General features: G+C 48.7%; 1 protein-coding gene across 1 annotated transcript in view; it reads right to left on the bottom strand.

Moving 5' to 3' along the window:
* Positions 1-27,559, bottom strand: part of ALOX5 (arachidonate 5-lipoxygenase) — a 60,695-nt gene that overhangs the window by 6,052 nt on the left and 27,084 nt on the right. Inside the window, exons 4-7 of the mRNA XM_001102354.5 lie at positions 25,527-25,649; positions 16,061-16,167; positions 15,067-15,239; positions 11,291-11,437 (exon numbers count right to left, since the gene is read on the bottom strand). Of these exons, the coding sequence (XP_001102354.2) occupies positions 11,291-11,437; positions 15,067-15,239; positions 16,061-16,167; positions 25,527-25,649 (550 nt within the window). The remainder of the gene's footprint in view (positions 1-11,290; positions 11,438-15,066; positions 15,240-16,060; positions 16,168-25,526; positions 25,650-27,559) is intronic.

The raw sequence follows: 27,559 nt of genomic DNA, 5'->3' as shown, positions 1-27,559 counted from the left end.
CCTCTTCTACTGCCTCTCATTGATCTCCCATACTTTCCTCCCTCTCCTCTTCCCTGAAATGCTGGTGCTCCCCAGGGTCTGCCCTGGTGCTCCTGTCTTCTTTTCTTGCCCTAAATCAGCTTGTCCTGTCCAAAGGCTTGGGCCTTCCTGGTGCTGAGCCTCCCAGATCAGGGTCTGCAGCTTGAGCTCTGTCTGCCTGGAGCCCACACCTGTGCCCAGGCGCCTCCTGTAGCAGAGGCTGGGCCTGTCTTCCCTTTCCAGTTTCCACTCCATACTGGGACAAGGTGAGTTTTTTTCTTTTCCAAAATGCAAATCATGTCACGTTAACTGCCTCCTCAATCACCTCTTAATGCCAGAAAATAAAATCCCCAAGCTCTGTGGTGACCTGGTTTGCTGATGCCTCTGCACACACAGCTTCACCTTCCTGCCCCCACCCCGGCACCCAGCCCCAGGTCCCTCCACGCCAGCAGCCCCAGGCATCGCCACCTTACTGAGAGCCCAGCACAGCCTCAGAACCTGACAGTGAGCTCTCACAGGAGCCTGAAGCAGGTGCTGGCATTGCCCATTTTCAGATGAAGACATGAGGTATTGGAGGGATTGACAGAAAGAATGAGGGGGGTGGCAGGGCTGTAGCCAAGAGTGACCAGGAAGGGGCGTGGCCAGACTTTAGGTGCTGGGAAAGCACAGTGGCCATGGCTGGGGAGGGAGAACTGTCCCAGAGCACACAGCTGTGTCACTTGCTATAAGTATTGTGGAAAGTGGGGTCCTTGGGCGTCTCTCCTTGGAAAACAGTGCTGTCCAATAGACATATAATGCCGCCCACACATGGAGTTGTATGTATTCAGGAAGCCATATTAATAAAAGTAAAAGGAAAGAGGTGAAATGCAGGTTAATACAATTTTATTTTACCCAATATATCCAGAATATTATCAGTTCAACATGAAACCAATCTAAAACTATTAAATGAGATATTTCACATTCCCCACCTCCTTATTCTAAGTCTTAAAAATCAGGTGTGAACTTTTCACTTGCAGCAGGTCTTGGTTTAGATGAGCCAAATCCCAAATGCTCCAGAGCCCTGGTGGTCAGTGACTCTACCCTGGTCAGAGAGACCCCAGCAGCCCCAGAACTCCCTGAGGACCAAGGAAGGGGGAGGGAGGAGGGACAGCAGAGTGTGACTTGCACACTAGGCATGCCTGTCTGTTTATACATGAGATTAGTTGACTGCTTTTAAATATCAGACAGTTTCACATAAAAATTTGAATGACCTGGTTTTCCTGAAAAATTAGAAGGTCTCAGAACTCTGCACCCATGTTCTCACAGAACTACACTCTTGTCCCTTTTCTACAGTCCCAGCTGTCAGGGTCCCCACTGCCACACCCATTTACATGAGCTGCCTGGGCCACTGATACCTGATCTGTGCCCTAGAGTGCTGGGCTGCCTGGCATGCTCTGAGACACTCTCTGACATGTTCCCACATGCTCTGACATGTTCCTGATGGCTCTGGGACACTGATATGTTCCTGACATCCTCCGGGGCTAAGGAGCCCCCTGTTGTGTGCTAGGGGCTTTACCCATACTATCTCACTTAATCCTCACTTTGACCCTGTAAGGCAGGTATTCCTTGCTGTACCCATTTTACATGGGGGGAAATTGAGGCTCCAGCTGGTTAAGCAGCTCTCCCATGTCACACAGTAGGTAAAGAGCTGAGCCAGCAACATGATATTTAACAGGCAAAAATTGAAAGCATTCCCCCTAAAAACTGGAACAATGCAAGGATGTCCACTCTCACCCCTCCTATTAATAGAGTACTGGAAGTCCTATTCAGAGCGATTAGGCAAGAGGAAGAAATAAAAGGCATCCAAACCAAAAAAAAAAAAAAAAGTCAAATTATCTTTGTTCATCCATGATGTGATTCTACACCTAGAAAACCCTGAAGATTCCTCCAAAAGACTCCTAGATTTGATAAACAACTTCAGTAAAGTCTCAGTGTTATAAGTAAAATGCTTATGAGAAACAGAATGCTTGTTCCTTGGTACTGCAAGGAAAAATCAGCATTTAGACAAAAAGTTTTTTTTAGCAAGGCAATTTTACTTTCTGCAGAAAGGGTGCTCCTCGCAGATGGAACAATGGTGACAGCACACCTGAATAATGAAGAGAAGCAATTTTTATTCCTTACGCAGCTTGTCCCTGCTACTGTGTCCTGTCTCCACTGGCTGGAGCCAGACCTCACAATCTAAAGTAAAATCCGACTGGCTAGTAACTTAAAACTTTTCTAAACAGGTAAAAAGCAATGGAAAGACAAAGGAAAAGAGGAAGTTGCTTATGAAAGGACTTAGAAAAGTAGTGACATTCCCAAATAAGGAAGGGGCATAGGCTGCAAACTGGGACATGCCTGTGAGCACGTCCAGTGCAAATATCTTGGTTAAAGTACAAGGACATAGAATGTACTCATTCCCTTGTATCTCACAGCTATATATGATAGGGCTTAATAAAAAGTTATTAGCACAAAGCAAAAAGGCTTTAAAAAAGTTAGTCTTTGGAAAAAACTATTATTTCTTACATTTATGATTTATTCTTTAACAAAAAATACCTTAAAAAAAACCTTTTGACTTTCTACACTTAAGATACAAAATCAGTGTACAAAAATCAGTAGCGTTTCTTTTTATTTGAGACAGAGTCTCATTCTATCACCCAGGCTGGAGTGCAGTGGTGCGATCTCAGCTCTCTGCAACCTCCACCTCCCAGGTTCAAGCAATTCTCCTGCCTCAGCCTCCTGGGTAGCTGAGATTACGGGCATGTGCTACCACACCTGGCTGATTTTTGTATTTTCAGTAGAGATGGGGTTTCACCGTGTTGGCCAGGCTGGTCTCGAACTCGTGACCTCAGGTGATCTGCCCACCTCGGCATCCCAAAGTACTGGGATTACAGGCATGAGCCACCGTGCCTGGCCTAAAAATCAGTAGCATTTCTATGCACCAACAATGTTCAGGCTGAGAACCATATCAGGAACGTGATCTCAGTTACAATAGTCTCCTACACACAAAATAAAATACCAAAGAATACATCCAACCAAGAAGGTGAAAAAGTTCTACAAAGAGAACTATAAAACACTGATGAAAGAAATCATAGATGACACAAAAAAATGGAAAAACATCCCATGCTAATGGGTTGGAGGAACCAATATCATTAAAATGGCCATACTGCCCAAAGCAATCTACAGATAGAATGCAATTCCTATCAAATTATCAACATCATTTTTCACAGAATTAGAAAAAAAAAAATCCTAAAATTCACACGGAACCAAAAAATAGCCTGAATAGCCAAAGCAATCCTAGACCAAAAAAACAAAGCTAGAGGCATCACATTACCTGACTTCAAACTATACTACAAGACTATAATAACCAAAACAGCATGGTATACTGTGTGCCAAAAATAGGCACACAGATCAATGGAACAGAACAGAGAACCCAGAAATAAAGCCATGTACCTGCAACCAACTGATTTTTGACAAAATCAACAAAAATAAACAATAAGGAAAGGACATCCTATTCAATAAATGGTGTTGGAAAAACTGGCTACCTATATGCAGAAGAATGACACGGGGCCCCTTCCTCCCACCATATACAAAATTTACCTCTAGATGGATTACAGACTTAAATGTAAGACTTCAAACTTTAAAAATTCTAGAAGAAAACCTAGGAAAAAATCTTATGGACATTTCCTAGGCAAAGAATTTATGATTAGACCTCAAAGGCATATGCAACAAAAACACAAATTGACAAATGAGACTTAATCAAATTAAAGAGCTTCTGCACAGAAAAACAAACTATCAACAGAGTAAACAGACAACCTACAGAATGGGAGAAAATATTTGCAAACTATGCATCTACAAATGACTAATACCCAGAATCTATAAGGGAGCTTAAGAAAAAACACCACCATTAAAAAGTGGGCAAAGGACAGGAACAGACACTTCTCAAAAGAAGACATACAAGTGGCCAACACACACATGAAAAAATGCTCAACATCACTAATCATCAGAGAAATGCGAATTAAAACCACAAAGAGATACCAGTCAGAATGGCTATTATTAAAAAGTAAAAAAAGGATAGATGTTAGCAGGATATAGATAAAAGGGAATGCTTACACACTGTAGGTGGCAATGTAAATTACTTGCATCCTGTGGAAAGCAGCTGGAGATTTTGCAAAGAACTGCAAGTAGAATTACCATTCAACCCAGCAACCCCATTACTGTGTACCTACCCAAAGGAAAAGAAATTGTTTTACCAAAAGGACACATGCACACGTATGTTTACTGCAGCACTGTTCACAATACCAAAATCATGTAATCAACCTAGGTGCACATCGATAGTGGCACCGGATAAAGAAAATGTGGTACGTGTACTCCATGGAATACAACATAGCCATAAAAAAGAATGAAATCATGTCCTTTGCAGCAACATGGATGCAGTTTAGGATTGGCACTTAGGCCATAATCCTAAGTGAATTAACCCAGAAACAGAAAATCGAATACTGTATGTTCTTATTTATAAGTGGGAGCTAAGCACTACCTACACATGGACATAAAAGTGGGAACAGAAGACACTGGGGACTCCAAGAAGGGGAGGGAGGGAGGGAGGGAGGGAGGGAGGGAGGGAGGAAAGGGTTGAAAAACTAGGTATTGGGTACTATTCTCAGTATTTGAGTGATGGGTTCAGTAGAAGCCTAAACCCCAGCATCATGCAATATAACCATGTAACACACCTGCACATGTACCTCCTGAATCTAATATATATATTAGATTATATATATATATATATATATATATATATATATATATATATATATATAAACTGTTCTGACCAGTAAAAAAAGAGCTGAATGAGGATGGGCCCGGTGCTCTGCCTATTTCAGCCCATCACTCTGCCTTCCGCCGCCAGGCCTCACCTGCCCATCCCCTTGAGCTCTTGTACTACTGAGCTGGGCCTTCCCAAACCCATCCTTCACATCCTCCCACTCCTGTCCAGGATCTTGGCCTGCCATGGGATGCCAGAACTTGCCCTGAGCAATTCGTGTTTCTTAAATTTGTTTTTTGGGTAAGGAAGTAGCTTTAGGTTTCTGATTAGAAAAGAATACGTGCTTATTATAAAAAGAAATTCGAGTCATGACAGGAGAGCCTGAGAAAGAAAACGTCATCTCATCTTCCAGCCCCCAGTGATAACCACTAAATTCTGGCGAGCCTCCTTTCATAGGTCTTTGCATGTGTGCACATTTATCTGTCCAATTTTCCATCAACTGAATACGATTATAATCAATATCTGTCTCTTTGTTTTGCTCACCTGTCCCCCACCGGGCCATTACCGTGTTCCTACCTGGTGACACCACGTCTGTGTGTTCCCATGCCGGCACAGTAGGCCTGCTGCATCCTTGCATTCATTTTACATAAGTCAGACCATGCCCATTGCCTCAGCAGTTTGAAGGAGCTATTTGGATATGACAGATATGTATTCTTTATTGGTCCTTTGTGTCTTGTTTTTCCACTTTATTAACTTATTGTGGAGACCCCTCCAGGTCAGTTGGGAGGGAACTAAAGCATTCCTTTCAAAGATGCTGCAGTGTTTTATGGTGAGGACATGGAAGGGCTCACTCACTCAATCCTCTTCTGCCGTCAGACTGTTTTCAATTTTTTTTCCCCATCACAAACTATGCTCCTGCTGCTACCCACATTTGTGCTTTCATTTCTGCTGAGTGGCTGCTAGCGAGGGCTGAGCCTTCGGGGTGTGGGGGTGTTTTCTTTGAGTAGACACTGCCTGCCCTACTGTTCCTCGGACAGGTTCACTTCGCTGGTGCACACCTGTTCAGTGCTACTGGCTGTCAGACACTTAAACAATAAAGTCCCCTCCAGTGCCCCTCCAATTGAGGTGGAGCAGGGGCCTCCTCTTAGGGCACTGTAGCCCCCTAGCCTCCCGACAAGGCATAGAAATGAAAGAAAATTCTGAGTTCCTTCAAGGGAAATTCCAGGCATCCAGCTAGCCCTGAGAAGTAAATGAGCAACTTGACAAGCAAGAGGATAACAGCAGCCTAAAACAACAGCCAAGGAAGCCAGAGTCCTGGGGTGTTTGGTTCCCTCTGGAAATTAAAGAGAACACCTGAACTCGTGACTCTGAGTTGTTTTTCAGAAACCCGGATCCCCACCAAACAGATCCACTGGTACAGAGACCTCAGAGAAGAGGGAGCTGAGGACTGAACTCTGAGCGCGGCTCTTTGTTCTAAGTATCTTCCTGGGGGGCCTGGGGGAAGTCCCGCCTACAAGCCACAGCTAACATTCCTTTCTGGTAACTCAAAATTTTAAACAAAACTTCTCTTCCTTAACCAACCGCAAAACAACAAATTTTTGAACCTACCTATGACCTGGAAGCCCACCCCACTTCAAGATATCCTGCCCTTTTAGGCTAAAACCAATGTGTGCCCTCCAAGTATTGATTAATGATTTTGCCTGTGAACTTCTGCTTTCCTGAAATTTACCCCGCCTTTAAAAACGCTTACCTGCAAGCCATCAGGGAGTTCCTGTCTTAAGAGGGAGTCGCCCAATTCTTCTTTTTTGGTCCCCGCAATAAATGCCTTGTGTTCTAGATTCTATCCCAATCTCAGTGTTTTGTTTTGCTGCACTGGGCAAGCAGACCCCAGTCCAGCTCGGTAACACAACTGTCCTCACCACGACAGCTCCAACCCCAGGATCCTCTGACCACCCACTCCAACGTGCACCTGGTACAGCAGGTACTGTGGGATCTGCTCCGGTGCTGGCCCAAGCTCTGACCTTGGGCTGCCCCGGCCCACCAGTTATCCCATGAACACTGCCAGGCTGCAGCAATTCATGGGCAGTGCATGGGGCTCTATCCTTGCTGGTGTTTGGGAGTTACCCCTTTGTTTTTCCAACCAGACAGGTTAGAAATGATATCTTATTGTTAACTTTCATTTGCATTTCCCTAACTACAGGTGAATTTATGAGTTTTTCCATATGCTGGTTGCCCATTTACATTTCTTCTTTTGTGAATTGCCTATCCATATTCTCTGACCATTTTTCCACTAGAGTATTTGTATTTTCCTGCCAATATAAAGGAGCTAATTGTATGTCATAGATAGGCATTTCTTAGCTGTCACGTCTGTTACAGTTATTCCCCTCAATCTCTATTTTGCTTTTTGGCTTTGTTTATGGTTTATTTTATCATTTAAGTTTTAAAACATTACACAATCAAATATGCTTAGCTTTCCCCTTATAACTTCTTGGTTTCCTTTTCCTTCTAAAAGTCTTCTGAGTCTCCGCATAGTTTTTCTAAATTCATTTACTTTTTTCATTTTAATTTTTATTTCATCTGAATTTCTTTTTTTCTTTTTCTTCTAAGCAACTCTACATGATGAGATTTATTTTTGTAAATGGCATGACAGAGTAGTCCAACTTAATTTTCTTCTTATGCAAAGTGTGATAGCACCATTAAAATAATATCCCCTTTTCACTGAGTTGAAAAACCTCCATTGTGATACATTAAATTCCTCTGTAGAGGAGTCTATTTCTGGATCTTACTCTATACTGTCCCCCAGTTCTCTCTGTTTTCAAGCACAGCTTAACAGTAACCTTACAAATCCAGCAAGGAAAGTGTTCCCTCTGTGTTTTCTTTTCTTTTTCTTTTTTTTTTTTAAAGGCAGGGTGTCACTCTGTTGCCCAGTGTGAAGTGCAGTGGAGCTTTCATGGCTCACTGCAGCCTGAACTCCTGGACTCAAGCCATCTTCCCACCTCAGCCTCCTGAGCAGTTGGGATTACAGGTATGCACCACCATACTTAATTTTTTCTATTAAATTTTCTTTTCTTTTTTCTTTTTTTTTTTAGACTTGGTTGCCCTGCCTCTCTATGTGGTTTTTATTTTTTTCAAAAAATTTTTTACTATGCCAGATTTCTTTTTCCACATGAATCCTTCAATTTTTAAATTGTTTTCTCTCCTTTTTAGTTCCTCTTCACCACCACCACACCTCCACCAAGAAAGATAAAAAATTCTGGCTGAAATTTTACTTGAAAGTGCATTAAGTTTTTATAATAGAATTTGGTAGAACTGACATTATGATGATATACAGTTTCCTCCCCAATATCAAATCACTGTTAAGAGTTCATTGTATATCCTTTAAAATAACTTCATAGTTGGCCAGGTGCGGTAGCTCACACCTGTAATCCCAACACTTTGGGAGGCTGAGGCAGGTGAATCACAAGGTCAGGAGTTCCAGACCAGCCTGGCCAACATGGTGAAACACCGTCTCTACTAAAAATACAAAAAATTAGCTGGGCATGGTAATCCCAGCTACTTGGGAGGCTGAGGCAGGATCATTGCTTGAACCCGGGAGGCAGAGGTTGCAGTGAGCCGAGATCATGCCACTGCACTCCAACCTGGGTGACAGAGCGAGACTCCATCTCAAAATAATAATAAATAATAATAATAATAATAATAATAATAACTTTATAGTTTTTCCTTATATGGACGTTATATTTTATTGTTGGTATGGAGAAAGGCTATTTTTTTTAAGAAATATATTTATCTAAACTCTTTGCCAAATGAACTTATTAATCTAGTAGCTTTTAAAAAAATTAGAATCTTTTATGTTTTCTAGGTCTACCATAGCATTACCAGAAAGAATAATGTTCCCTGTTCTTTGACAATACGTTTATTGATTGTTTTTCTGTTTTATCATGTGGTATGACCTCTAAAATAATGTCAAATAAAAACAGTGATATCAGCATTCTTATTTATTATTTTAATGGAAATGGCATTAGAGTTGCACCTTTTTGATGTTAGCTAGCTTTATCATATAAAGTAAGGTTCCTCCTATTAATTTTTATTTGTTGTGGCTATTAAATGTTATTAAATTCACTTTTAGTGTGAATTGATATAATCACAAACTTTATCCTTACTGGTGTAATATATTATGGTGGTAACTCTCTTGATATTGAAATATCTGGAATAAGCCCTACTTGGTTATTACATGTAGTCATTTAATACACTGCTGCACTCACTTTGTTAATATCACCCTTAGATTTCTCTTCAATCTTTATTTAATACTTAGATTGGTCTTCAGCCTTCTTTTGAAGTCTGCCTGTATCCAATTTCAGAACTAAGCTTACGCCAGCTTTATAGGATCAATTTGGGGCTGATAAAGAGCCCTGGAAATGTTGGCTGTCTAGTAGCTGGGTGAGACTCAGCTGCTCGCCATGTGGGTCTGTTTCCAATCACTATATGGAAATTGGCCTATTTTCTACAATTTCTTCTAATTTATCTTTTCCTAGGTTTTTAATCCATTTCCTCTAGTTTTTCAAATGTGTTGCTATATTACTCTCATTAAAAAAGTATATAATCATAATTACTCTTTTTTAAGAGACGGGGTCTTGCTATGTTGCTCAGGCTAGAGTGCCGTGGCTATTCACAGGTGTGATCATAGCACACTACAGCCTCAAGTGAGCCTCCTGCCTCAGCCTCCCACGTAGCTGGGACTACAGTTGTGCACCACCATGGTGCACGACAATGTAATTACTCTTTTTATGACTCCTTTTTTATTCCGAATCTTGAATATGTTTTTTTTCTCTCTCTCTCTCTTTTTTCCGTCAGCCTCATGAGGAGGTTATTATTATTATTATTTGGACCTTTCAAAGAACTAGATCTTGGATTTACTATCCTCTGACTTTCATTTGCTTGGGTCTTTATGGTTTGCAAAGTTTCCATTTTCAGAAGAAGAAAGAGACCCAGGAACAGTCTGTGGCTTTCTCAAGGTCCCACATCCTGTTAGCAAGTGGCTGAGCTGGAATTTAAGCTAGGCCCCTGACTCCAGGCTGCTCCAAGAGGTCTCTGAGAAAAGCTTTTGAAGGCACCATCGGTGGTGCCTGGGATCTCTGGGGATCTTGCAGGAATTTCATCTTCTTTTAGGTCACCTGTCCCTTTACCTACTGCTTCAGTTCCTTTGGCACAGGGCTTCTCTCTAGTAACAGACGGGAAGCTCCTCTGAGGGCACATGCCCCTGGGAGACCGTGGGGAGCCTGGAATCTAGAGAATCAGATGACCTGGCTTGAATCCTAGCTCTGTGGCTGGCAGTGGGCACCTGTCCCTCAGTTTCCTTATCTGGGTAAAGTGATCAACATCAACAGAGCCCACTACCTGGGAGGGTTGTGGTGATGATTACACAAATAAAGATAGGTTATCTAAAACCCCAGTGGTTAAGTGTGCTTCAGAATCCAGAATGTTTAGGATTTTAGCAGTGGGCATACTTCATTATGTGCCATACCCCCTCCCACCCCAGGTCGAGGGCAACGTACTATTTTACAATCAAACAGAGCAGTATTTCTGCAGTGATCCACATGCCTATCACATTGAATGGGAAAAAGTCTCTAAATAACCTCACCTATTGCTTCAAAAAGGTTTGTTCACAAACAATGAATTTGCTGCACAGTTTTGAAACATGCAGCAGTTTTTAGATTCTTTAGATTTAGAATCGAGGGTGAGGGATTGTGGACTGTGCAGGTTAACCCGTAGGACAGCCTTGGCATGTGGCTGGTGCCTGACCTATCCAGCTGCTACTGTGTCCACAGCTCCCAAGGTCCAGTTCATGGACATTATTTGCTGAATGCTCATCTGCCAGTCTCCCACGGCATCCCCTGTGCAGTTCTTTCCTACCCCCAGGGACCTATGCCCAGTCCAGTCCTGGCCTTGGTCCCTGCTGTCTGCACACCAGCTCCCAGACTGGCAGTAGGCTGGTGCCAGGAATAGGTGGAGACAAAGCCCTGTGCCCACCTGCCTTTCATCCAGGGTCTCCCTCTTCCTCCTCCCTCATCTCAGGTGGACGTAAAAACTCACATCATTATCAAAGGTGGCATACCAGAACTGGCCTGGCTCCTGGCCCCAGCGCCCATGGTGCCCCTCAGTGGTTTTGGTCTCCAGCTCAGCCCACAGCTTCACCTGCCTGGCCCCTGGCAGCACCTTGATTGGGGGCCCTTGGTCAGGGCGCTGGGTGGAGAGTGAAGAATATCATCCCAGGGCAGGTCCTCCACAGTGTGCCTCGCTCGACTGGCCAGGGGCTTCTCAAGTGTGCCTTGGGGAGTACAGCCCTCTCCGCCCTATGGACAGCCCACCTCAGGGCCGGCAGGAAGCCCTAGTGTCTTTCAAGACATAGCTTCCCGAGCTGGAGTGGAGCCCCCCAGGAGCCCTGGATCACCGAGGACTGAGCTGCTCAGAAAGGTGTGCCTGGAGGCAGCTTACCTGGATGGCAATGGGGACGATCTTGTTGGCCAGGTTCTTATACAGCAAGCAGATGGGAGCGGCCAGGAACTGGAGTGTGCAGGGGTCTGTTTTGTTGGCATCGATGCCATCCAGTAGCTCAAAGTCCACGATGAAAATGTTCCCTTGCTGCAGGAGGCAGAGAGATGTGTCCAAATCAGGCTCAGCAGATGGGCCAAAAATCAGGCCTGAGGAAAGAGTGATGATCTCTGGGGCCCCCTCTCCCTTTCCTGCGACTCAGCCGAGTTTAGAATGTGTCAAAGGCTGATTGATTCACATGGAGGGTGTTCACAGTTGTGGTAGTTCGGGGTAAGGTGAAGGAATGGCAGCAGCTCACTCTGCATTTGTAGCGTCTGAAACCTGCTTGACTGGCAGGAAAGATGAGAGACCGCCCTGAGTGTCAGATTATAAGAAGAAAGGAGAGGTTAGGTGAAATAGATGCGACCAGTTAAATGTCAGAAAATGATGCTGCCGGACTACACAGAGGTCAAAACTGGGCGAACTCAACCCCAGTCAGAGCCAGGACAGGGATCTCCCTTGGGAGGAAGAGACAGGAAGCCGGGCAGGGCTGTCCACCGGGTCGGGTAGGGAGGCTGCAGGGGAAGGGAGAGGGGGTTCTGCACGGGCAGGGGAATCTACAGGGGTTGAGGGGGGTCTCCAGGAGGTAGGGAAGGTCTGCGGGGGCGGGAATGAGCGTATGGCGGGAGAGGGGCTGCAGAAGCAGAGGGGGAAGGGGCAGTGGCTGGGCAGGTGGGGGTGGTCTGCAGGGTTGGCCTGTTGTGCCCTGGTCTGAGACTGGCGACACGGCGGGTCATTGGTGTAAATTCGTCGGGCTTGCTGACCCTCGGATCCGTGCCCTTTTCTGTAGGAATTAACACCCCTCGACACACAACGAGCGTGCCCATGAAATGGGAGGCGGGCGACCGCTGGGAGCCGCGCAGTGGGTCCGGCAGAGGGGCCCCTAGGAAGGCCAGGTGCAGGGCTGCTGTGCAGCGCTTAGGCCGGGGGTATGGCCGCTCCTTCTGAAGCCTTTTCTGTTTCCTGAGTGATGAAGGAAAGGGTGAGGGTCCCGACTGCGGAGGGGTCAGGGTCTACTCCGCCTGGAGACATCCAGAGCGCCCCGCTACAGCTTCACCGATCGCTGCTCGGCGGCACGCAGGACTGAAGCCACCCACCCAGGACGGCGGGAGCTCGGAGCCTGGCCACCGCCCTCCTGCTTTGTGTCGTTTGACACCAAGGATGAGCTCTGAGCATCTGTCGCGATGGTGGGGGGGCGGGGGGGGGGCCGGAGGGCGGGGGGAGCGGGGAAACGGGGACTTTTCCCGCGGAGGGGCTCAGGGCACCTTGTGTTGGGGAGGGAGGCAGGTGGAGACCCTCGGGCTGGTCGGGCACATTGCTGTCTTGCCTTCTAGGACGACGGCTGGACAGCTGGACTTTGAGAGCTGAAGTGACCATCAGACTCTACCCAGAAGGAATGGCTGCTAATCCAATCTTGAGACCACCCAGGCTGGTGAACCTGATACTGGGAACAGGAGGCCTGGGATTTGGGGCCACAGATTGCAGCATTTCTCTGTTATTCCAGGCCTCCCTTGCATCTTTCTGAAAAACGAGGGGCAGGCCGATCTCTCAGTTCTGACGTTTTAGGATTCTGCTGCTGACACTGGAGTTCTTGCCTGTCTAGCGTCCCTGTCCCCTCTGGGTCTCCATTCTCCTGGCCGTGGGCACGGGCTCACAGAATCAGTGAGGCCTGAGGATGGCCTAAGACATCTGCTGGGAGTGTTAGGAAACAGGGTCTTTCTTGCTGGGAGGGGGTGGTGTTTGCTAAGCTGGTGGAAGGTAAATCTGAAGCTGCTGGCGATCATTCTTTACCTCCAGGTAAGGAAACCCTCCTGAGGAAAAATCCACCAGAGGCAGAGGATTGAGACATGGAGAGAGAGAGACAGTGCAGGGGATGATCTGAGCCCTGGTCTGGTCCCAAATGAGTTAGCATTGCTTTTTACTGTTGCCTGAGCCAATAGAGTTCTTGGATTAAACCAGATGGAGTTGATTTTTGTAATCTGAAACCAAAGAATCCAAATACAAAGACTAAGAACTCAAACAAACTTGAGCTGTAACACTGAATCAATACCAACAACAGGGATATGATTTCCCTCTTCATGTTCCAGAAAATAACTGCACATTTTACAAAACAATGTAGGCATTTTTAGTAGGCCACAAGCTTGCTGTAGATCACTAAGGTGCTGCCAGATGGGCAGCATGAATGACTGTGGGGATTAAGAATCATGCTGGTGTGTAGGAGATGGGAAGGTGTGTGTGTGTTAAGAGTCTAGTCAGTGTCCCAGCTACTCGGGAGGCTAAGGTAGGAGAATGGCCTAAACCCGGGAGGCGGAGCTTGCAGTGAGCTGAGATCTGAGATCTGGCCACTGCACTCCAGCCTGGGCGACAGAGGGAGACTCCGTCTCAAACAAAACAAAAACAAAACAAACCAAAACAAAACGAAAAGCGTCTAGTCAGTGAGGGGTAGGTCAGCTCAAAGGAAAGGCGACCCATAACCCACGTGTCCTGGAGGTGGCCAGAACTCCCTGTGGGAGGCTGTTGCCCTGCCCAAGTGCTGAGGACGGCGACTCCTTGGCTGCTGGGTGCACAGATGGCTGCTCAGAGTCTTCCAATTCTAGGATTCTATATGGCTTAATCTCTATGATCTCTGACTTGAAGTTTGAAACCTATAGCCACCGAATCAATGTTACTAAGTCTAGCAATTCAGTCCACTCAGGAACACAGATGCTGTCTCAGTGTATGGGGGATTGTAACTGTCAGCTGTTCCCATGACCAGGAAGTGGTCTGGGCCTGGCTGAGTGCAGGAGGAGGAGGTTAGGAAGTGCTGCCTGCACTGGGGCAGGAGACTTGTCCAGGGACTTCAGCTGGGTGGGTGGCCCTCTAGATTCAGATGGGCCAGGTACTGGGGCTGTAGGTTTATCTCTAAAGGGCACCAACCATCCCTCTCCAACTAGGGCCCCAGGGTAAGCTGAGCTGAAAAGACTGGAAGCAGCAGAGGCCACCTGGACACCTGGGGACAGGCAGCAGGGCCTGGGTGGCAGAAGGCCCCATCACACTGGTTCCATGGGGAAGAGGCAGGCTGATGGGCTAGCACCTGTTGCTGAGCCCCACCAGATTCAGATGGAGCTGGTTTGAACTTCTGTCTCAAGACTAGGTCAGCCTTGCAGCCGGAGGCAGCTGAGTCTGCAGGTGAGGGTGGGGAGGAGGGTGCGACAGGAGCACAGGCAGCAGCATTTCTAACGAGAAAGTCAAACATTCTGTTGAGTTTCTCCTCATGCCCCTTTTTTATTCTCACACAAGATCTACTTCTTTCTCCACTGTTCTCCCCTTTGCAAGGTGGGTGACAACTGATGACTGTGTACATAAAGCACCTGTCACAATGCCTGTCCCACCACAGGCCCCTAATCAAGGATAGCTCCTGTAATTATTAATACTGATAGTGAAAATATTGACATTATGTTCCCAGACTCGAACATCATGGAGAAACATTCCCCGCAATTCCTCCTCTGATATTGTACAAGACAGTCTGCATAATGCCCAGGACCCTGGCTGACACTGCTGCCAGGAAAAGGAAGCGGCTGCTCCAGGCCAGATGGGCCTGCAGTTAGTGTCTTGGGGGCCTATGAGCACTGGCCAGGAGGAAGTGGCTTCCACCTGACAGACTGTGACCTTGGCCACTTCCCCAGCCCATCAACCCCTACCTGGACCTCCTGCTCCAAGCTGAGCTGTCGCTCCAGGCTGCACTCCACCATCTCCGTGGTCACCGGGAACTTCTCCGGCAGCTCTGTGCAGCGCCGGATCAACACAGGGTTGCAGCCATTCAGGAACTGGTAGCCAAACATCAGGTCTTCCTGCCAATGATTCATGACCCGCTCTACCAGGAGAGAAGCGAGGCCCACCCTGAGCTCTGAGCAGAGGGCAGCCAGGACCGTGGCCCTCCTGACCTCACCTGACCTCTGCAGAGCAGAGTCCCTGCTTGGTCTCCTCCCACAAGTGCTCCCTGGATGGACACAGCTCCAACCCATCACTGGGTCAGGCTGTGGCACCATCTCATCATCCCTGAGCTGGCCCTTAGTGGCTCAGAAACCTCCCGGGGCACCCGTCTCTCATGAACTCAGGTCCTTCAGCCCAGCATGGATAGTCCAGGATGAAAGGAGGAGGGGCGTGGAGGAGAGTCCCTGGGGACAGTTTTCCAAGTTTGGTTCCCCATGTCCTGATTTCAGCACCTCTTCTTGTCCAGCCATTCCTGCCTCCTTAACGTCCTTCCCATGCCATGACTGGCCACTATAAAGCTAGTGCTCTCACCAAACACATCCTTATCCAAAGGAACCCAAAGTTGCTTTCGTGTAAATGCCTAAAACACAAGCCAAGTTCTGCCTTTGCTCTGGTCAGAAGCACAAATGATTGATTTGTGCCAAGAAAAAGTTCTGATACTTTTCAGACTTCGATGGTGAAATTAGGTCGAGGGTGCTGGAGCTTGAATATCTGAGGAGGAGAAACCTCTGGGCACAAGTGTGACCACAGTGATGCAAAAGCTGTGGAGTGTAGGGGGTGCCGGCCAGGGTGGCATGGTGGCAGCGAGGCCCCCATGCTGCAGCAGGCAGGAAAGCCCTTGTCAATTTCGCGGTAAGTCTCAGACAGAAGAGCAGCATCCCCTGTCCCCAGCACCACTAGAGCCCCCAGAGGCACACTCACCAGAAATAGTGTTGCTGATCTTGACGAAGATTTTCTCAAAGTCGGCAAAGTCATTCCAGGAAGACTGGAACATGTGCATGAAGCGGTTGATGAACAGGTTCTCCATCCTGCAGACCAGGAGAGAGGTCACCTTGTACACACCAGCCATGCCTCCCTCTGCAGAGCCCCTTCACAGTGAGCTCTCAGGGGTCCCCACAACACACCCCCCCGCCACGGCCCCAGGCAGCTCTGCAGAGACAGGTGATTGGCTTTTCAGAACCAGGACAGAAACTGGCATCTATACGGGATGCTGTTCCTAATGCGCCTCACCTGTCGAAGACACAGGCCAATACCCTCCAGAATAGCCTACAGTGCCTTGAATTCCATTCACACATGTGTTCATTCATTCATTCATTCACTCATCAGGCACTTGCTGTCCCCCACTCAGTGGGCCAGTCCCTGAGAAAGCTTCCAGGAACAGAGATCCAGCTACTCTACTGTGTTGCCTGGATTTTGGGGAGACGAACAGTTCAATTGACTTGAAAACTCATTTATTTTCTGCTAAATGGCTCCATGCTTGGTGCTGAGGACAGAAGTTTCCAAATGCTCACTGCACAAGACGAGAAAATAGAAACCCAAGGCCAGAGCTTGCTAAATTCAGAATGCAGGTTGCAGGTACCAAGGAGTGAGATGTGTGTGTGAGCAACCCCCAGGGCTTCCTGGAGGAGGCAGGGTGTGGGATGGGTCCAGGAAAGCTGGAAAAGAGGGGAGAGGCTTCCCAGGCTTCCTCCATAACCCTGCAGGGTGCAGCACAGGAGCGTGGGAATGCTGCCCAGTGTTCACCATGGCACAGGCTGCCTCAGTTTCTCTCTCTGGCACACAAAAGACTAACAAGTTAGCTTGTTTCCTCCCCACTGTCAGTGCTCGATCACTGCCCACTCTTCAGCCTTGACTCTGGCTGCCCCTCAGAGCCCAGGCCTTTGCCTTGGGCCTTTGCACATCTGTTTCCTTCAGGCTGGAATGCTCAGTGCCCCTTTCTTTTCTGCTGTGGGCTAAATTGTGCCCCCCAAATTCACATGTTGAAGCCCTGACCCCCAGTGTGATGGCATTAGGAGGTGGGGCCTTTGGGAGGTGATTAGGGTTAGATGAGGTCACGAGGGTGGGGCACCCATGATGGGATTAGCATCCTCCTAAGAAAAGGAAGGCACCAGAGGGCTTATTCATGCCCTGTCCCCAGCTCTCCTCTGCCACGTGACCATACTATGGGAACACAGAGAGACATCTGCAAGCTGGGAAGAGGGCCCTCACCAGCAAGTGGATTGGCTGGCACCCTGATCTTGGACTTCTAGCCTCCAGACCTGTGAGAGACAAATGTCTGCAGTTTAAGCCATCTGGTCTGTGGTATTTTGATGTGGCTGTCCCAATAGGCTACGCCATTCTCCTACTGCACGTATGGGGTGAGTGCGTCTGGAGGGCTCCCTGGAGTGATGCTGTCTCTGTTCATTTCCTCTGTAGCTCTTACTGCAGCTTAGGTGCAAACTCATGTGTCTGAATCGGTGCCCACTGCCCTATGCATGCTGAGGGCACAGTCATGTCTGCACTTTACTCAGCATTGAGCCCAGGCCTCCTAGTGTCCAGAGGGGCTCATGCAGCACCGCCTTGTGGACGAAAAGGTGACCTCACCCTGGTGCAGGGGATTGTGCCCGGGGCATTCCTCCAGTGGCTCCTCTTCCTGCCCACCCCCGAGGAGGCAGCCCTACGTGGCCAGGATCCCCCACTTCTCAGGTGGAGTGTGGCTGGGTCTGAGCTGTAGACACACACACCTTGTCATGGGGAAATCTGGGGAGTCAGGGACCTCCCCACATCCTCCTGATCCAGCAGAATCAGAGAATGGAGGCTGGGGAGAGCCTGGCTGATGGGACACAGGGCTTGGTGACATCCCAGCTCTGTCGTAGCAGAGGAATTACCCTGTGACCATGCATGAAGGCAGCAAACTGGAGCAACCACACAGGGGAACTCTTAGGATAAGCAGGAGACACTGGGGGTCTGTCCTGCTTGCCCTGCCAGGCCTAGGGGCGCATCCGGGCAGAACAGCAATCCCCTTCCATCCTTCCTTAGCTTAGCAAATGCTTCTCTCCTTTGTCCTGGCTATCCTGGGTCTCCGAGGAGGCCATGATGCTCAGGAGAGGGTACTGGGACCACAAGGCTGGAAGCCTTTGTGAGTACTGTCTTTTTCTCCTCATGTGTCAGGACAAAAAAGCAGCCTGCAGGTGGCCAAGAGGGTGTACTGCTGGAAGTTGCCATGGCACAGTCTGGGCGGTGTGGCCGGCTTTGTGATGGGCTGCATACAGTAGGTGCTCAGTGCTACAGCAACCTGGAGCTGTCGAATAATGCCAGCATCATCTTCCAGTCCTTCTGGTACCTTCTTCACTTGGATCCAGCCCCTCGTGGGGAAGGAGGGGCTTTTACCCAGATTCTTGCTGCAGCCTTCCAGGGAGGCTGCTGTGGCCTCACCAAGGCTACGACCAGCAGCCAGGCACCGGAATACCCAGAGAAGCTTCTTTCAGCCTTGCTGCCTCCTTCCTCCCCCAGCACCTCTTGTCAGCTGAGTGTCCTGGGCTAGGAACGCTTGTCAAACTAGAGGAGTAAGCCTCACTGTAGCATCTGGTGTCAGTCTGGGTGGGGAAAAGAACTTATTTCTGGGAGATGAGAGTCCTTCCCAAGCCCCGAGAGCCCTGTAGGGCCTGAAGATGGCCCAGCACCAGATGGTGCTCCAGAAAGAGGCCCTGTGCTGGGGCGCCTGAGGTCCCGGGTGGTTGCTCACCCCTGTTCTTTGGAGGAACCAGGAGTGAGTCACCATCTCCCCAGCTGGGTCTGTTTGACCTCAAAACAGGAGGTTTGCTCTGAAAACAGGGTGGACGTGGCAGTTTTCAGAGGAAGCCACAGATCCAGGAAGAAGTGGAGTTAGGAGGAACATATTTGCGTGTCATCTAGAGGCAAAATATTTCTATATCCTTATAGATAACTGGAATATTCAGGGCTTCAAAGATCCGCTTTTGTAAAAAGAAGGAACCTGCAGGCCAGAGAGGGCACCAGGTAAGGTCACACAGGCAGGTAACAGCCACCTTGATCACCTGGTCTCGGGGTGGTGACCAAGCTTTCTCCTGCACCTTCAGCTTTCTCCTGTGCCAAACTGTGGCCCAAACTGGGCACCAGCTGTTGGCCGTGTGCCAGGTGAGCCCCACCCCTCACCCCTACTTCTCCCAGGACCGGCCTTATTTCTCTACTGTTCCGCCTCACTCGAAGGAAACTCTCTCAATTTCCTTTAACGAGGCCATGGAGGTTCACCTGACCTCTGTCTCTCTGCTCTTTCCTTCTGCTAACAGCTTTTCCATTTTTCATGCCACAGTTGTGCTGTGCAGGGCGGGGGCAAAGCCTGCTGAGGAGGGCTGGCCCCCTTCCAGGCACAGCAGGTGGCTAGGAGGAACTGCGTGCCAGAGTTACTCAGAAGCCGCGAGGAAACCAAGCTGTCCCCAGCCAGAGGTTTAACAGGGAAGGCCTCCTCGGTGATTTCAGCCACGAGTTTCAGTTTCCTGCCACTGGGCACTGAGTTTAACCCACACTAGGGGGTGAGTGTAGCCATCCAGATTTTAACAAGGGCCCCAGGGGATTCTGACGCAAGCTATACTTTGATAACCACTGCTGAAGAGGTTGCAATGTTTTCCAAATTAATTTGACTACAGAACAGATCGTTTTTGTTGAGGGAAACATGACTTCATGTTTTGTATTAACTCTTCGTCTTATTTTATGACGCCTTTTTAACAACAATATGATGCTACCTTAGCAAATAACATTGAAATTTTCTAGCCTTGTCTAAATTTTAGATGGATTTCCCCCCTACATTTTCCAAACAAGTTTATTTTACAATGGGACACATCTCTGATCTCACAACAAAATTTAATGAAAGTCAGTACGTTTTATTGGCATCAGTTAATAGGAGGGGATTATTTTGAAAATTTCCAAGGATTTCAGAGGTTTTAGGGTAGCATTTGGGAAGTTAAGTGGGAGAATTCTACTTGTGTCACAGGAAAAGCGGTTCCTATGAGTGCTTTGGTGACGGGGCCAAATGGTTTCTGAGCTGGGATGACGATAAGAGGGGATGGGGTCTTCTTCCCATATACAAACGCACGCTTTGCTTTCCAATGCCAGGCCAGCAGGCTCCCTCCTCTTCCCGCCTCTCTTTCCTTCGCCATCACTTCTCCCGACACCCAGCCTGGCCCCTCATTCTTCCTGGTGCTCGTGAGTCCCTCCCTTCCTCCACACGCACTCTGCCCTTCCACTGAGCTCAGGGCTCTTATCTCCTGGCCTGGCCCCTCTGCAGCCTTCCTTGCCTGGGGGACTATCGCTCCTTCCCTGCACCCCTGGTGCCTTTTGTTTTTTGTCTTTTGAGACAGGGTCTCACTCTGTTGTCCAGGCGGGAGTTCAGTGGTGCAGATCACTGCAGCTTCCACCCCCCCGGCTCAAACGCTCATCCCGCTCGGGCCTTCTCGAACACTGGGATTACAGGCGTGAGCCTCCGCACCCACTCCCTACCCCTTATCCCCCTTCAGGACGCTGCCATCCATGTAGCTGGGTCGTCTGGAGCACAGGGCATGTGGCCGGCCTGTGGGGCTGGGACAGGGCCGGTGGGAGGGGCTGCCCTCAGAGCGCACCCCCTAGGCCTCTGCCTGCCCCCAGGTCCCCTCTCCCCCGTCCTTTACCAGGAGTCCCTTGTCACCTTCTCCGCTCAGCCCCGCTGCACAGCTCCCTCAACCCAACCCCTGGACTCAACTTCGCCCCAGCCTCCTTCGTGCCCAGCGTCCCTTGTAAATGACCCCCCGGGCCGGGTGCCCCGCGTTCTCTCTCGGCCTCTCCCCAGTGGCCTGCTCTCCGCCTGCCGGCGCACGCCCGACCTCCCTGCGTCTGTGCCTTCACCTGACCACAAAGGCCGCCAGGACAACCTCCGCGCGGCTTGACTGTCACAGCTCCCTATTTATCCCTGGACGTGGGAAACTCGGGCTCATAGCGCCTCTACTTACACTGCGGCACAGACTGGCGCTTCCTATGCCGCCGCCTTCACCGGAAGACACCCCTGGCGTCCTGGGTGAGGGCGGGGTCCTGGGGTGAGGGCGGCTCCATCCGCGACCCTTTCCGGAGCTGCTCCCGCCCATTCTCATAGAGGGAAATAGCAGGGCGTGTGAGCCCCCCACCCCTGGCCCCCACCTCTTCCAGGACCGGCCGCCTATCTGCACTGTCCCGCCCCACTAGGAAGGAAACTCTCTTTCTCAATTTCCTTTAACGGGGACATTGTCTTTTCAGCCCTGCCACCCCCTGCAATCGTCTTCCAGGCTGCAAACAGGCTGTGGGGTGGTGAACACATCAACTGCTCTTCACTCCACACCACCAGGAAATTTCGCAAACCACTTGGCTCTCGGCGGCCTGGCCTCGCCACACCTGTGCCCACAGTCTCTCTCCGCTGCAATCCCCTGTGCCATTCTCCAGGTCCCACGTACCTCTGCCTGGGCCCAGTAAGGCCTGGACAGATGGCCCACGGCTGCAAAGCCTTCCTGGGCCCCATCAGAGAGAACGCCCAGGTGGAGCGAGGGTCCCCTGCCCACCCCGCAAGCGCAGGGGCCCTTCCAAGAGTGCAGCCCTAGGCCGGTGTGTGATGGTGGAGATGGGGTCCCAGAGGGCCTGAACCAAGAATGGAGAAGACTAAGGCTGTCTTTAGGGAGAAACTTCTCTGAGGGTCTGATGTATGCGGTCCCATTTTAATCTCACAACAACCCTGAGGAGGAGCTGGGGCAGAGTCTCATTGTTCATTTGAGGACACTGATGCTCAGGGAACTTAGATGACTTCCCTAGGGTCTCCCCCACCCTCACCGGCCCAGAGCCCTCTCCCAGGCACCCCTCATCCCCACAATGGCTCCTCTAAGCTGCTTCCTTGTGGCGCAGCCCCCTTGGCTCAGCTCCTCAAATGCAGGGACACCTCTTCTCTCCCCAGCAGACCTTAAGGGTCTCCATCCACTGCGCCGGCACAGATGCGGTGCTCAGAGGCGGGGCTAAGCTTACTGTACAGCCTGCTGTGCCAAGAGGGGCAGAAGGGCCCCTTTCAGGATTCCTTTGCTCTTCTCCTGTCAATAGGCCATCACTCAAGGGGCTAAGTGACAGGACGATGTGGAGAAAAGTGGGCTGCAGCACTTCTGGGGCCGAGGGCAGGGTGGGCGGCACTGGGGAGCACAGAGGAGGGGACCTCACTGAGGCCAGGGGCTTCTAGAAGCTTCTGCAAGAAGGGGCTCCTCACCCATGTCTTAGCCAAGAAGTGGGGCAGGCGGGTGTGGCACAGGAAACAGCCAGGTCAGAGACTAGAGGTGCTCTGCAAAGCCCTGCTGGATCCCCACGGTGGGGCATCCTATGCATGTAGGACCCGAGAGACTGCAGGGGCGGGCACGTCCCTACTGATGTGTCTCCATTTCTGGGCAGAGACATCTGGGCTCTCACCTGCAGCTGAGCCAACCAAGAAATTATATTTACTTTTTAGAGCGAGCCTCCAACAAATTATACATGCACTTGAGAATGAGCCCTCCCCGTGTCTTGAGAGAATGGAGTCCAGGGAGGCAGCTGGAAAGATGTTCCTGCCCTCACTCAGGAGAGATGGTGGAGCTGGGAGAGGAGGAAGCACTCCCTGGGACCCAGCAGATGGACTTGACTCAGCAAATAGATGCAACCTTATGTGGGGGGTGGGGAGGCCCAGGGAGGCATACAGGCCAGTGGTCTTAATCCTGGCTATATACTGGAATCCCCCAGTAGCCCTAAAATATAACTGTGCTGGACTGCCCCTCCTTCCACGGTTTGTGCAGAGTGGGCAGTATGGAGTCTGTAACACTAAACACACAGGATTGAGAACCATATATCTAGGCTGTTGTTAGCCGTGATGGGGATACATGAAAAGGAGGTGCACAGATACCTTCTATACCATAGGATAGGCACTCATTAAATGCTGTTAAAATGGAGCGTGACCCAGTTGGCACTCAGGGGCCAGCTGGGTCACACTTTCATTTTAATAGGATTTAATGAGCACCTATTCTGTGACAGCCGCTAAGATACAGAGGCTCCTGAGACACAGAGATGACAATGACCTTCAGAAACACTGAGCAGACATAAGAAAGGCAGTCTGGCCTTCACTTTCACTCCACCATTCATTCATCCATCAACCCATCCATCCATCCATCCATCCATCCATCCATCTATCTCTCTGTCTACACTTCCATCCACCCACCATCCATTCGCCATCAATCCATCAATCCATCCATCCATGCATCTGTCCATCCATTCATCTCAGTATCCATCCATCCATCCATCCATCTATCCATCCACCCACCATCCATGAATCCATCCATCCATATATCAATTTCTCATCTATCCCTCCATCCATCCACCATCTACCTCTTCTTCCCTCCTTCCTCCTTACCTTCATCCATCCATTCATCATCCATCTCTCAATCCATCCATCTGCTTGTCCATCTGTTTGATTGTCCATCCATCCTGTATTCTTCCATTCCCTCCTCCACCATTACTAAGCCCAGGTGGCACTACTCTCCACCTTACTACCTCACCATCCTTATCATCCTCTCCAAACTGTCTCTTTCATAGGGGCCTTCTGTCCTGCTTGTCCCATCCTGGTCTGGGACCTACCCCACTAAAGCTACATGGCTTTGATCAGCAATCCCAATCCCAGAGTAGGGGAAGGGAAGTGAGCCCTTAACTTCCATGATGTTTCCAGGGAGATGTTGGGTACTGCTGCATTACCAATCCAGATGCTTGGTTTTACTTTTTCTCTCTAGGAGACCCTGATTGTGGTAGGAGAAAAATGCTCCAGCTTTGGACACAAACAGACCTAGATTCAAAACCTGGTTTTGCCAATTTCTGCCTAAATGACTTTAGGCAAACTCCTTGACCTTGACCCTTGAAGACTCAGTTTCCTCACCTAGAAATGGTCAATAATATTATTTACCTCCCAGGATGGCCATGAAGCTTAAAATAGATGACCGTACTCCCCAAAACACCTACAAAGTGTTTAGAATAAATAATATTATTTTAAGCTTTGAAGACTGGCTGAGTTCTCAGCCCCGTCTACCTGCTGGGTGTGCAGACCCAAGGCCAGGGTCCCACCCTCGTAGACTGTCATCTGTAGGTGTGGGGTTGGCCTGGCACTGGGAGGTGCTAATGCTCCTCAGAGGATTCTAGGTATAAGAGGAAATGAAAATCTTTGGACCCCAATTCACTCTGCCAAAAGGGAAAAATTAAGCTGAAAGCTGAGTCATGCAAGGAACTAAGATAGCTACAGATAAAAGGTAAAAACCCCCACAGGTAGCTCTCAGTGTCCACCTTATCAAGTGCTGATGTACTGAGTGCAAGAGGAATACATAACTCACTATTCCCCTACCTGCTCCTTTTCCTTTGCAACATGTGGATTCAGTAATGTGACTATGCCCTCCCTTTCTTCCCTCCAGCCTGCTTTTCTCCTTTAAATATTGATGCCCTTAAAGGCATCTTTGGAAAAACGCACAGACCACCAATTGTTCCTGTGGATTTGTGTTCCTTTTTTCCATGTATGTCTTTAACCTTAGCAAAATAAACCTCTAAATTGATTGAAACCTGTCTCACATACTTTTTGGATTACATAAGGGTTAGTCCAGTTTCAGAACCATGGATTTAGGGTTTGCCAAACTGACATGATTTTTACAATTCCCTACAGGGTCAATGTGCAGATTTAAAGACCCCCTCCACTACCCCTGGGGTAGGGTCAGGGGATCCATATGTTTAATAAGCAGCCTGGAGTCTCCTGATAGCCTGGGCAAGCTTTAAAAAGCCCTGCAGCCATTCAGATGAAACAAAGGTGCACAGAACCCATATTTCTGCCACTTATTAGCTGGGGGCCTTGGGCAAGGAAGGTACTTGACCTCCGTATTCCTCAGTTCCTCAACTGTAAAATGGAGACAATGACTGTGACTCCCTCGTGGGGCTGTGATGGTGGAACAGGGGACATATGTCATGGGATCAGCACTGGCATTTTGGCCATTCTCACCATAGCACCTGCCATCTTGGTGACAGCCTGGACACAAAGCCTTCACATCTTTGAAGTGGCCATAGAGGGGATGAGATGTGGACGGGGAAGAGGCATTCCAACTAAAGACCCCGGCTTTGGGCCAAAAACACATGTATGTCTGGTGTCTGGAGTCCTCTAGGTTGTGACTTTTTTAGATACTGGTTGTCCTGCAATTGTGCATTGAGAATCCACTCTATGGCCAACATATCATCAAAGCATTTGGCTCAGCTAGGCTGTTCCCCCAACCCAAGGGCCCCATCAGGAAAGGAGTGAGGGTCCCACCCCCAGCACCAGCCACTGGAGGGGCTGCCCAGAGTCCCTCAGTTCTCGTAAACTTACGCTTTGGAGTAATTCAGAACAAAGTCCACTCCTTTTTCACTATCAAACTGGATATCACGGGGTAAATCCTTGTGGCATTTGGCATCGATGCTCAAGGGAAAGCCAGGGCTCCACTCCATCCATCTGAGCATGAGAAAGGAGAAGAAATTGGGTTAAATGCCGGCCTTTGGTCTGCCCCTTCAGCTGAGGGCTGCCCACACTGTCAGACGGTGTTACACAGGGAGATTGATGTACCCACAATTAAAGTCAACACATCACAGGCTGACCCTGTGTCCAGTAAGCTTCTGGGACCGCTTCCAAAGTCCAGTGGCACCAACTTTGCTGTGCCCTGAGCATCAGAGTGGGAACCCTGAGACTGAGCTTACAGTGGTACAGGTGCACACCACTGCATAAAAAGTTCTGAAGGTAGTCTAGGGAGACCTCACTTACTAGAGGTGACATTGAACAGCAGAAGCCTGCCTTGCCAGTCACTGGAGGTAGAAGGTGTTAAGGCTGCCCAGCCATGCCCAACCTGGACATCCACCATTCTGCCAGCTTGGTCAGTGTGTGTCCTGGACTGTGTGCATGTCCTGCATGTGGCATTTGGGGAAATGGGACAGTTCTTATGCCTTCACAATAGGACGACAAGGCAGCAGGTGGCCTGTGAGAGGGACCAAGACACAGACAGCTAAAAGGCTTCCCTCTCTCACCTGCTGGCTAATAGCAGGTTTAGAGATTATTACAATCAAAACAGCTTCCCCAAAGACAAACCATGCACTGCATCCAATAAACATGCTCAGATCCTGGCATCCTTGAAACTTATCCTGTGGCATTGGGCATTTGCGTTTTCAAAAATGTTTATTTTGCTTTTCTTTTTGTTTACTTATTGACTAAACTTAAGCTGTGAAAATGTCAGAGGTGTTTGAACCACAGCAAATCCATCTTGAGTAGGGGCTGGGTAAAATAAGGCTGAGACCTACTGGGCAACATTCTCAGGAGGTTAGGCATTCTAAGTCACAGGATGAGATAGGACGTTGATGCAAGATATAGGGCACAAAGACCTCGCTGATAAAACAGGTTGTGATAAAGAAGCTGGCCAAAACCCAATGAAACTAAGATGGTGATGAAAGTGACCTATGGTCATCCTCACTACTCATTATATGCTAATTATAATGCATTAGCATGCTAAAAGACACTCCCACCAGTGCCATGACAGTTTACAAATGCCATGGCAATGTCAGGAAGTTACCCTATATGGTCTAAAAAAGGGAGGAACCCTCAGTTCCTGGAATTGCCCACCCCTTTCCTGGAAAACTCATGAATAATCCACCCATTGTTTAGCACATGATCAAGAAGTAACTATAAGTATGCTCAGTCAAGCAGCCCACGCTACTGCTCTGCCTGTGGAGTAGCCATTCTTTATTGCTTTACACTCTTAATAAACTTGCTGTCTTCCACAATGGTTGAACTAGTTTACAGTCCCACCAACAGTGTAAAAGTGTTCCTATTTCTCCACATCCTCTCCAGCACCTGTTGTTTCCTGACTTTTTAATGATTGCCATTCTGACTGGTGTGACATGGTATCTCATTGTGGTTTTGATTTGCATTTCTCTGATGGCCAGTGATGATGAGCATTTTTTCATGTGTCTGTTGGCTGCATAAATGTCTTCTTTTGAGAAGTGTCTGTTCATATCGTTTGCCCACTTTTTGATGGGGTTGCTTGTTTTTTTCTTGTAAATTTGTTTGAGTTCTTTGTAGATTCTGGATATTAGCCCTTTGTCAGATGAGTAGATTGCAAAAATCTTCTCCCATTCTGTAGGTTGCCTGTTCACTCTGATGGTAGTTTCTTTTGCTGTGCAGAATCTCTTTAGTTTAATTAGATCCCATTTGTCAATTTTGGCTTTTGTTGCCATTGCTTTTGGTGTTTTAGACATGAAGTCTTTGCCCATGCCTATGTCCTGAATGGTATTACCTAGGTTTTCTTCTAGGATTTCTATGGTTTTACATCTAATATTTAAGTCTTTGATCCATCTTGAATTAATTTTTGTATAAGG

The sequence above is a fragment of the Macaca mulatta genome, chromosome 9 (genome assembly GCF_049350105.2).
Source record: "Macaca mulatta isolate MMU2019108-1 chromosome 9, T2T-MMU8v2.0, whole genome shotgun sequence".
NCBI lineage: Eukaryota > Metazoa > Chordata > Mammalia > Primates > Cercopithecidae > Macaca > Macaca mulatta.
This window is presented reverse-complemented; position numbering and strand designations above follow the sequence as displayed.